The sequence below is a fragment of the Diaphorina citri genome, unplaced genomic scaffold, assembly GCF_000475195.1.
Source record: "Diaphorina citri unplaced genomic scaffold, Diaci psyllid genome assembly version 1.1 scaffold6280, whole genome shotgun sequence".
Taxonomy (NCBI): Eukaryota; Metazoa; Arthropoda; class Insecta; order Hemiptera; family Psyllidae; genus Diaphorina; species Diaphorina citri.
The window spans coordinates 1-11,964 of record NW_007383656.1 but is presented as its reverse complement, the minus strand read 5'-3'; the positions used below and the strand labels follow the sequence as shown (position 1 = coordinate 11,964).

Sequence of the window (11,964 nt, the reverse complement as noted above, 5' to 3'; positions counted from 1 at the left end):
GCCAGCCAAGTTAGCTTTGGTTTGGTAGCGGGCTGCCTTGTAAGTGCTAGGCTCTGGGTTCGATTCCCTCCCGGGGATTTTATCCTGAAAGGATGAGGTTCGTTCTCGGAACGGCTGGCTTTTCCTCCTATCCCTGTCTTCCTTCTCTCCTCTCGGCTCTCTCAGGACGATAAGACCTAGCCCGGGCACAGTTCCCTCCATCAAAATTCTTAAAAATAATTAAAAAATAATAAAAAAAGAACTAAAAACGAAAAAGAATTATGTATACCTATTATCACCAACCCAAGAATTTTCTAATCACTAGAATCTATGTATAATTATTCTAGCGTCTCCAGGAATAGACCGCTTCACCGTGTTTGGATTAACTCCACGGTCTACCATTGGTATTTACCGTAATGCATGCTGGTTGTGTTCATTGTACTATGAGTGTGGTCTCTCTTGTAATCATGATGGCACTTTATGTAGTTTTATCACCGAATTGGGATTCCCGCCATCTTGCATTGCTTTCTGTGAACCCTTGATTGAGGTGTGAGGTACATTATACCGTTTATTTAAGCAACGTTAATGGTGTTCTTCTTTTCATTACCGGAGGCTTAGCTTTGTTTGCTATAGGATGGGGTGTACTTCTTTGAATCACCATAACCGCGATCGGGTTTGTCCGATTTGATAAAATTTGGCAAACATGTTAAACTTCGCTATAGACTCTTTTAGTCATTTTGGAATTTGGATTGATCGGGTCCTATGGGACACCTGTAGGGGGCCCGAGTTTTATTACACGGAAACCTATTCCTTGATTTTCGATAACTCAGAACTCTCCCGTTCAGGAGAAACTAACAAAGGAGGTCATATCATCTTAAATCGAAAAAAGAAGGGATAGGAAACCCACCAGTTCCGAGAACGAAACCTTATCTAGTGGGTAAGGTTCGCCCCGGCCAGGGAAATTCGAACCCGTACCTAGCGTTTACAAGTTAGACGCTAGGGTCATCGCCAGGCCAACTCTCAAATTTTGATAACCAAATAATCTCGGATGGATTTCTCATTTTTTTCCATTCAATTTCGTTATACTCGTATCATCTTTTATTTGTTGGGTGTGATGAAAGTTGCGGGCATTGACTTATTTCGTCACCACAAGCTATTTACCTGGCGTGTGTTGAATCAGTCGATTGTTGAAACCGTGTCCCTCCAGCGAACCTCATCTTCTGTTATCGCAACCGATTCATGATTTGTGATCAGTTGATTCCGTCGAAAAAGGGTTGGAATTCGGATAATTCCATCAATAGAATCCTTACCTTGTTCTTGGAACAATAAAGTTTAATTCATTATACACGCTTGTTTTACACTCTTCAACCGAAGTCTAAAAAGTCTCAGTACCTACAACTACAGTTTAGCAGTATTAAAGTGTATAAGTACCTGCTAGGTTTAGTTTAAACTCTAAGCTTGGATCAATCCCCTTATTAAAGGATAAGAACAAGTAAAATTTCGGATTTGATCATAGCACATAAAACCAAAGAGAACCTTCTTAAAGAAAAAGGCCCCATTTTTAATCAATTATGTAAGATACCTAGTGTACATAACATATAACAAAGTACATAATTTACTCGCTCAGTGTATTTCTATTGATAGTTTTACTGTTTATTTTGTGTTCTATTATTACAACCACCCACATGATAATGGTAGGAACACAAAGCACCTACAGGTAGTAGGTAGAATGTAACATCCAAGGGTATTATGTAATGTCAAAATAAAGTTTGTGTGTGGCACTATAAGGTGACTTGAATTATAAGGTTAACTTGTATCAAATTGCCACTATTAATATTTATTTCTTATTTAGACATTAGACCTCCTAGAATATTGGAATCTTGTTTTGTATCACTGTATCAGCTTTGGAAAACCCATTTGATTTGATTTTTCTCTGATAAATGATGAGAAAACGCCCATTTAATTTGATTTTTCCCGGAATATGTTGCAGGAAAATTTGCATTCATTGCCAGGGGACTGGAATGGTGTTGTAGTTTACATCTTATATAATAGGTTCTTTTTGATTATTCGCGTAGGTTGCAATAGGTATCTGTCTTATTTTTTAAACCTATTATGGTTACCTTTGTACCTACAAGAAAATATCGTAAAACCTTAAGGGGAAATAATGCTTAATTCGATCAGAACAATTATCTTCGTTTTTTTTTTTCTTTTTTTTTTCGAAGAGAATAGTTGTTTGTGGTCAAAATAAAAGATGCAATGCGTTTGGGCAAATAACCTGGTAGGAATGTACAATGGAACTCTATGATGGAATTTTTTTTGACGGGGCTCCTGACCATTGTGTGGGTTATCGCATATTATTTTTATTATTTTGTTAATTTTCATAATGTCCAATAACCCATTTCAATCAAGCAGTCATCGAAAGTTGACGTTTCGATCTCGGTTATTTGAGGAATCTATTTGGTTCTCCCGAATATCGGGGTGTGTAGAGTTATTTTAGTGCTTAATTAGTTAAAGTAGAGAAGTCGGGGAATAAATGGTGTTAATCAATTCAAATCTAAATGGGTATATTCTTCTATTAGTTGTATTCCCAATTGGTAAAATATTTTTGGTTTAGTCTGTTCCTTGTAATATTGCTTTTGGTAGTTTGTTAGTTACGAACACAGCCTACCCACGCGGCGAGAGCTTGGGAAGAAGCACAGTCAATCTCATGAGGGAAAACAACGGGAACATAATAAACTTATATATAGTGCGTCGGATAATACTGTTACCTAATTTGCTGAGAACCTATTGAATTTCTCTATTAAAACAGAAAGTAACACAAAACCGATTCTGGTCATAATTGTACCGATTTTGCTTTGATGGGTGAAGAGTACCTCCTCATTCGGTGGTCAACAGTACTAACTACTGGATTTCTAGTAAAATCCCGTGTACTGCACGTTTGTGCTGTGCCCCCATTTCTTGTACAAATATTGACCATACTCTTGTGTGTTTTAGAAACGTGATTGAACGAAAAACGTTCAGTATCCCATTTTGAAACATTGGCCATGCAATATTGAAGAAAAAAAGGAAAGATAAAAATGGAGACTGTGATTGAGCGAGTTCAAGCAGGATTATGTGGCAAACAAGGACCATCAATAAACCTTCACAACTTATAGTTCACATACCTAAAAAAAATTAAGAAGAAAAAATGTAGAGAAAGTTTTTTTACTATATTTCTTTTTACTAATTTAATTTTAAAAAGTTTCATACTCAAGTAGGTACTATGTGACTTATATTTTTTTTTTCCAAGCAATGATTTTTTTGCTCTCTCAAAAGGCAGGATATGGACTATTATGATAATTTTGCTCCAAAATTTGAACTGACTACGGACCATGCACTCGGGCCTGTATTAATTGGTTGACTAACTCTATCTATCTGGTACCGTGCCTATCAGCCTATCTGAGGAGAATTTGAGTACCTAGAATACCTTGACACGCCACCACATACCTATGTAGCTATACTAGGTCCAGAGATATCCTCCTTTACTACGATTTTTACTACAACAAGTTTGTACTCCTATCGCAGTTTACTTATGTATCGTTTAAAAGAACCTATGCATAGAAAATTACGAAACTCACAAAACAGGAAATGATATGCCAAGTTGGATAAATGAATAGAAACACACTTGATATCTACATCTACACACAATTTTTAATTTTTACTGAATTTACATCAAATATTTATGTTAAGAAACTGTCAATCACAATGCACCCACATAAGATTAATTTTCAATTAATTCAGGTGACCATTACAGCAATTAAAGAAATTCAATTTAGGTGTATTAATTACGGTCATTTGTAAACATTAGCGATAGTTATTTGCTTAATGTACTTCTAGGACTTAGCATAATAACAGTAACACATATTAATGATATGAACGCGCTCAATTAATATTTAAATATAATGTAATGATGTGAAGATGATGGTAGATAATGCTGTTTATATGTAGATCAGTTTGAAGGTCAGGAGCTGAAAAGTTAACTCTTCCACCAAGTACCTACCACCTTCGTTTGTATCTTAACTGTGATTGTAAAATAATCATGACTGTGTTAAGCAATATCTATTAAAATGCATCGTTACGCGAATGCCAATGTCGATTCTTCGATTGACTACTCTTGGATTTGTTTTTTATTGACATTTTATAACATGATTCGGAGTCGAAGCATAAATCCTTCAGATGCAGCTGTGACTCTGCATCAACCTGGGTTTGGTTTACTGGATGAATCCAGCTAACCTGGTGTTGTGTTTGAAAGTAGATTTTTTCTCTCTACTTTTTTATGTCATAATTCGCCTCTTGAGTCACACTTTACCTAAAGCTTGGACGACCTAACAGGTTTAGTAGAAGTGTAAAACCTGTTCCCAAACTCATCATTTCGGATATAAAAATAAACAATATTGTGGAGCCTTTCGGTTCAGCAGTTTTCTAATACAGTGTTTATTTTGACTATCATACAGATTCGGAATACACGCCTCACTCGGTCCCGAGTGATACCATTCCGAGAGCTTTGGCGATTGCTTTTTCTAGAAGTTCCTTCGCAACACCGAGAATTTCTCAACAGAACAGATATCATATTGGAGTTTGACCTATGGGTCATCTAATCGAGATTCTATTTATGGTATTAGTGATTGTGATTATTATTACTTAGTCTTATGTGATTACTATTATTATGCCTTTGTCGCATTCATGCAGGGAACGGTGCACACTTCCATTTCCGGACAGTCGATGTACCAAAGATATGAGTTGTAGATTTTGAAGAGTTAGTAGTTTGATACAACAGAGGAGTTACCGTCAGTCGTTGAAGTCCGCTGTATTGTCTTGAATTCTATAGTAACATTCATGTACGGAGACGCAGATTTAGTGACCCTCGTTCACCATGAGTTTCTTATTAACTGTCTCGTTGAGTTTTATTATTGTTCTATTACAGTCATTTGATATTATTATTATTACTCGACCTTTGGTTCGCTCTAGTAGCAATACCGTACCTGAATTTTTTCACTTGCAAATAATATCTCAAAAAGTGAACCCTACAAAATCTTGGTCAGGCTTGTTCCAGCTTAGCGTTAAACGCCTTGAAGCAGAAGGAGTAAACACATTGAGAATGACAAATATTATCAAATCTAAATATTTTAAAAGTGAACCCTAAAAGATCTTTGGTCAGGCTTGTCAGCCTATGAGTTAACTGAAGAAGGAAAATGAAAATAACGAATACTTTTAAATCACAACAAGAAAACACCTATGAAAAAAAGATCCCTTGATTGGTTTTTTTATATTTAATTATATTATTTTTTGTTATCGTTCCACTTTCAGTATTCAAGTCAATGACTGAAAGTTACTTTTGAATAATAATAGTTATGTAATATAATCGGAAATTCTTAAAAATCCTTTCGTTTACTGTTTCAGGAGTGCTAAAGGTAAATAGTAGAAATATGAAAACTTAGAGAGTGTGCTAGATTTGAGTTATGATTTTTACTATAGCATCACAGTCAGTCATAATTTATTTATGAATGGCGATAAGGTCCGAGACACAATGGAAAGATCGAGCCCCACCACTAGAACATGCGTCAACTACGTGATGAGTCTGACGTAGGTATACATGATGTATGTTTACTAGAAATCAAGAGGTCAATCGAGACTTTGCCCGAGGCAAATTCTCCCTTTTAAAAATACAGCAATAGGTACCTCTACCTTATGTACCATCATACCATGGTACACCTTTTCCTACATCAATGGCACGGTACCTCTTCCCACATCAGAGGAATTGGAATGTTCACTAGTACCATGATGCATTTAATTTTAGATAGACCTCAAATCGGGACACTCAAAATGAACTTTGGTTTTGGTTGAAGAAATTTTGTTTTACGCAGGGAATTTCTAGAAAAATCACATCACAAAACTGTTGGAATGGTACTTTTTAGTCCGAGCTGACACTATAAATAAGGTACAAAAAATTTAGGGCATATTCAAACAAACTTATGTATATTAGAAAACTCTGAACAAAAGTACTTCACAAAATATTTTTAATTTTTGATATCAGAAAAATGATGATTTTGGAAAGTTTTAAGTTTTTCCCCCTGTTAGGGAACGTCATAGCTTTAGTAAAGTGTGAACTGTAAAGGGCGAAGTTCTGTTCTGGAAAAGTCCCCCCATCTAAACATCAAAACAAACGTGAATTGAATTCATCATATAATAGAAACAAAACAGGCTGTAAAGTCCACACATTGCTTGAACTTTGAGATCGAACTTTTTTTAGGGAACAAAACAAAAACAATTTGATGACTTCAGAAAGAGGTCGAATGATTGGCTCACACAATTCCGCATAACTTGATGCCTAATAATGAAAATTGTAAACACACTGTCCAGGGGTTATACATCACAGTTTCTAATTTTTAAGAAACAAGGAATATGGGGAAATCTTGTTATCTTTTCAAACTTTGATCTACAATGATCAGCATATAAAAGCAATTCACCCATCATAATCATTAGTATATTTAAATATTAAATTGAGCGCGTTAATATCATTAATTGTACTGTTTATATGCCTAAGAGTACCTAGTGCAATTAATTAAGCAAATAACTACTCGCTAATGTTTAAACAAATCAACTTAATTAATACACCTAATTGAATTTTTAATCTGCTGTAATGTATCTGATTTAATTGAAAATAATCTTATGTGGGTGCAGTTGTGATTGCAGTTCTTAAAATAAATAATTTGATTAAATTCCAATAAAAAGTTAAAATTGTGTGTAGATGTAGATATCAAGTGTGTTTCTATTCATTTTATCCAAATTGGCTATCATCATTACTGTTTTGTGAGTTTCGTAATTTATATGCATAGGTTTTTTTAAACCTACATAAGTAAACTGACGATAGGAGTACAAACTTGTAGTAAAAAATCGTGGTAAAGGAGGTTATTTTGGAACCTAGTAATAGCTACATAGTATGTGGTGGCGTGTCAAGGTTATGTAGGTACTCAAATTCTCCTCAGATAGGCTGATAGGCACGAGTACCAGATAGATAGAGTTAGTCCCCACTTAATACAGCCGAGTGCTGGTCGTAGTCAGTTCAAATTTTGGAGCAAAAATATCATAATAGTGCCTTATCAGCCTTATTGAGGGAAAAAAAAATCATTTCTTGGAAAAAAAAAAAAAAACAATTTGACAGTTGAAGTGTGCCTATATTTTAAAATTAAATTTTAAAAAAATACTTTCCTAACTAGGTAACTACCATTTTTTCTTTCTTTTTTTCTTCCTAATATTTATTTGCAATTTACTGTATTGTTTCCAGACAAGATGCCTTCTCTCGTATACAATACTCCTCCGGAACCTAGCTCCAACACCAACAACAACAGCATTCAAACCCAGGTCCCATTAATTGGAGTTATAGATGAAGGAACAAGAACCGTCCGATTTGCTGTAAGTACCCAGAAATTCGTCTGAAAAGTTCATTCCCCCTGGTACTACAGTGCTTTTTTTATGTTGAAGGCCGGGCACTAACGTTCAGTTTGCAAGAGAGGTATGGGCCTCTGATAGTTCACAGTTGTAAAAATTTGAACTTTTTTGGCCACACACTTTCAGATGCCTGTTAAAAAACAGCGCTCCGCCCCGCCAAGTCAAGGAAGTTTGACAGCGCTCATAGAGATTCAAAACTGCTCTGTGGTGTAGTGGTTAGATTATAGATTGCCTCTATATCTGGAGGTTGGTGGTTCGAGTTTTAAGTGAAGTTGGAAAATTTAGCGTACTGTATTAAGCGGGGAACTACATTTGCAACAAGCATTTATGCTTAACTTTAATTTTTTTTTTTTTTTAACAATGTGTGTGACTGGCTTAGTTTTTGCCTGTTTGTGATCGGGAAACTGTACCTATATCTGGCTCTTCTTTGTCTTCATGTCTTCTGATTTCAACTAACCCTTATTCCATTCCATTTTCCTTTCCAGATCATCTCGGCGCTTACACAAGAAGAAGTGGTGTCGCACTCAATGGACATCAGCACGATCAGTCCTCAGGAAGGCTGGGCAGAACAGGACCCCATGGAGATCCTCCAGGCAGTCCAGACCACCATGGACAGGGCAATTGAGAAGCTGAGCGCCCATGGCCTCAGCCGAGATGATATTGTCACCCTGGGCATTACCAACCAGAGGGAAACCACCGTCGTATGGGACTTGAACACCGGAGAACCGCTTTACAATGCTATCGGTGGGTTTTTTTTTAACGTGTTCTCTCTGCTTTTAAAGAACAAGGCCTCAGGATAGTTGACTGTGGTTCAGGACGAGTCAATTAAACATGCCTAGAGACCCCGGTGTATGGCAGAAAAAAAATATCCTTTCTTTATTCTGTTATCACCATTCGGCTACAGCTGAAGCCGCTACATTGTAGCGGCTACAACAACGACTTATTTTTTCAATAGGCTATGTGAGTAGGTACTGTAGGTAAGCGTGTACCTTGTCTTTGAATGGAGGGGTAAAACCTCCATCTTAGTGACGGTTTACTGCATGAACCCTTATCAATATTATACGATACGCCTAGGAAAAACGAGTTACTCATCAATAAATTATCAAAGTTACGAAGAAATGGAAAGGAACTTTTTCTGATAACTGTGATAACCCTAGGAGGTTGGAATGCGTTACGTATAAAAGCTCATGTGATTTGATACCTAGTAGAGTTTATGATTGATATTCCTAGTTCCTACCAATTGAACGAATAACTAACAGACGCCATTAGTTTTTGCTCTCTATGCGAAAATTCGCTAAGGCATTACCCTTCATAAACCTATAGTAGGTGTGTTTTCTACCTTTACACCACGGTTCGAATTCCTGCAGCGATATAAAACAATGTCCAAGAGGAAAGGCCATTTGTTGAAGGCTACAACGCAAACTTTGTATTCTGAATTTCAGTGTGGTCTGATACTCGAGCAGACAACATAGTCGACCAAGTTCTGGCCAAATTCCCAGACCAAGACAAAGACTACCTGAAACCAATATGTGGACTCCCAGTATCACCTTACTTCAGTGCACTCAAACTATCATGGCTCATACAGAACGTTTCTAGCGTAAGTATGGTCTTTAGGGACCTTCTTTATAATAAATTTTAAATAGAAGTTTCTCTCGAATTAAAATGTGAAGCCTCTAGAACAAAGTGCTGGGCCTCGTGGCATATGTAGACCCAAAAATTAAATTTAATTGTCAATCCTGATGGCTTCTGGAGGTGAAAATGGATGTTTGTTTAGACTGCTGGGGTAAAGGGACTTTTTAGTCTCACTCGAGCAAGATAAACAAGCTACATACCTATAATCTATTCCAGTGGTTCCCAAACTTTTTTTTCTACGCGGCCCGTTGTTTTCAACTGTGAACGCTCCGCGGCCGCTTTACTTTATTTTATGTGATCTTCCCGGGGGCCGCGGACCCCAGTTTAAGAATCACCTGATCTATTATATCTTTCTATTTCCTTGTCTCAGGTTCGACGTGCTATCAAGGAGAACCGCTGTTTATTCGGAACAGTCGACACCTGGCTGGTGTGGAACCTCACAGGTCGCACCTGTCACGTCACAGATGTCACCAATGCCTCGCGTACCATGCTCATGAACATCGACAGTCTGCAGTGGGACCCCCTACTGTGTAAATACTTTGCTGTGCCTCCCACCATTCTGCCTGAAATACGTAGCTCCTCGGAAATCTACGGCAAGGTAATTGTTTTACTTTCCTTGTCAATATATTTTTATCATTCTACTGGAGCGAAAAACTCATGTATAACAATGAATACCTTGTAAATGTCTGGTGTTCTCGTGTTGACTCAACACCTAAATGGGAAGTATTGTGTCTCTTCTCGCCCATCTGATGAGACCTCAGGAGTCTAATGTAGCAGTTGTTTCATTGCTACGAAATAATAACGGCGATGAAACAATCATTAAAAGAAAAATGTCTCATGTATAACAATGAATACCTTGTAAATGTCTGGTGTTCTCGTGTTGACTCAACACCTAAATGGGAAGTATTGTGTCTCTTCTCGCACATCTGATGAGAGGTATTACTACGGGATGGGTATGCTACGACAGTACGGTACAGACCTCAGGAGTCTAATGTAGCAGTTGTTTCATTGCTACGAAATAATAACGGCGATGAAACAATCATTAAAAAAGAAAAATGCTACGGGACAATCTGAATCTGATGGACAATGTGCGAGAGACCGAGTCCCTGGCGGAGAAAGTTATGACTACCGGCGATGTATACTTCGTGCCCGCGTTCGGAGGTCTGTACGCCCCGTACTGGAGAAAGGACGCGCGAGGGTAAGAGAATGCCTTGTGAAATCCAACCTTCTTTGAGTGTAACATAATATTGAAAAAAATTGGACCGATTGCAATAATTTCTCATTACTACATAGTACTGTTTCAAGGAAGGACAGGCTAAGAATACCTACCGGAGTGGATGCTTCCTTCTCTACAACACAGGAAGCAAGCGGGTAAGTGTAGAGTACGGATTTTGTTATTATTAAATAATTATAATATGCTTTAGTTTTTAATAAGACGGAACATACAAACAAAGATATTAACATAAAGAAAGATCAGGGTGAGGAAGTAAGTCCATTAACGTAAAGACAAGGGTTGTCTTGTGATAGCGCTGTTGATTTCTATTCAAAAGTTTCGATTCTTACCTTCGGCATCGTAAAAAAAAGGAAATGAAAAAAAAAAAAAAGAGTTGACCCAGGACTCTAAGGAGGGGATATGATGACCTTTTTTTCCACGAATATCGTATCCACCTTACAGTACGCGGCCTAGCTACAATATAATCCCTACAACAATGTACAACCTCGGTGGTGCTGTGGTTGGCACGGTAGACTTGGAATCTGGAGGTTTTTGGTTCGTGTCCAGGTCAAGTCATGAAATTTAGCGTAGTATATTTTAAGCGGAGAACGACATTTGTGACAAGCATTTATGCTTAACACAATTAAAATTCCTTCCTACAACAATATTATTTCCCATGTTCCAGGTTCACTCTAACAACGGCCTAGTCACCACAGTGGCCTATCAGTTTGGCCCGGACGCCACGCCTATCTACGCCCTAGAGGGAAGTATAGCAGTAGCCGGGGCAGCGGTGAAATGGCTACGGGACAATCTGAATCTGATGGACAATGTGCGAGAGACCGAGTCCCTGGCGGAGAAAGTTATGACTACCGGCGATGTATACTTCGTGCCCGCGTTCGGAGGCCTGTACGCCCCGTACTGGAGAAAGGACGCGCGAGGGTAAGAGAATGCCTTGTGAAATCCAACCTTCTTTGAGTGTAACATAATATTGAAAAAAATTGAACCGATTGCAATACTTTCTCGGTACTACATAGTATAGCTTCGCTATAACTGTAGAAAGTAAAAATGTCATTCCTTAAATAATGAGATTTGAGTATACCAGCCTAGTTAGCTCGGTTGGTAGCGCGTCTGCCTTGTAAGCGCTAGATCGCGGGTTTGATACCCACCCGGGGCGGATTTTATCTTGAACGCATAATAATCGTTTTCGAAACGGCTGACTTTCTCCTATCCTGTGTTCCTTCTCTCTTCGATTTCTGGAAGATAAGGCCTACAGTTCCCTCTATTAAACCTCTTTTACAGATACACAGCGTTGAACTCGTTAAAGAGGGAATCATATTTCTTTGAACAGAAACCCTTTACAAAAAAATAATGGTACGATTTGTTCTTTTCAGTGTCATCTGTGGTATGACTCAGTTCACGACGAAAGGTCACATCATCAGAGCTGCCCTCGAAGCTATTTGCTTTCAAACCCGTGACATCCTAGAGCTCTATTAAACCTCTTTTACAGATACACAGCGTTGAACTCGTTAAAGAGGGAATCATATTTCTTTGAACAGAAACCCTTTACAAAAAATAATGGTACGATTTGTTCTTTTCAGTGTCATCTGTGGTATGACTCAGTTCACGACGAAAGGTCACATCATCAGAGCTGC

The 11,964-nt window shown here is 37.8% G+C and overlaps 2 protein-coding genes across 2 annotated transcripts in view; both read left to right on the top strand.

Annotated features, from left to right (window-relative positions):
• Positions 1–5,456, top strand: part of LOC103521923 (glycerol kinase-like) — a 7,543-nt gene extending 2,087 nt beyond the window's left edge. The window contains exon 3 of the mRNA XM_008487027.3: positions 5,419–5,456. Coding sequence (XP_008485249.1) covers positions 5,419–5,456 — 38 coding nt within the window. The remainder of the gene's footprint in view (positions 1–5,418) is intronic.
• A 1,100-nt stretch (positions 5,457–6,556) lies between these two features.
• LOC103521921 (glycerol kinase) lies at positions 6,557–11,797 on the top strand (the record flags this gene model as incomplete). Its single annotated transcript, XM_008487026.3, is given in 8 exon segments — positions 6,557–6,828; positions 7,304–7,431; positions 7,953–8,211; positions 8,910–9,064; positions 9,470–9,773; positions 10,394–10,470; positions 10,998–11,251; positions 11,704–11,797. Coding segments are annotated over 7 exon segments (1,266 nt in total), but the record flags the coding sequence as incomplete, so codon positions are not given.
• Between the last annotated feature and the right edge of the window lie 167 nt (positions 11,798–11,964).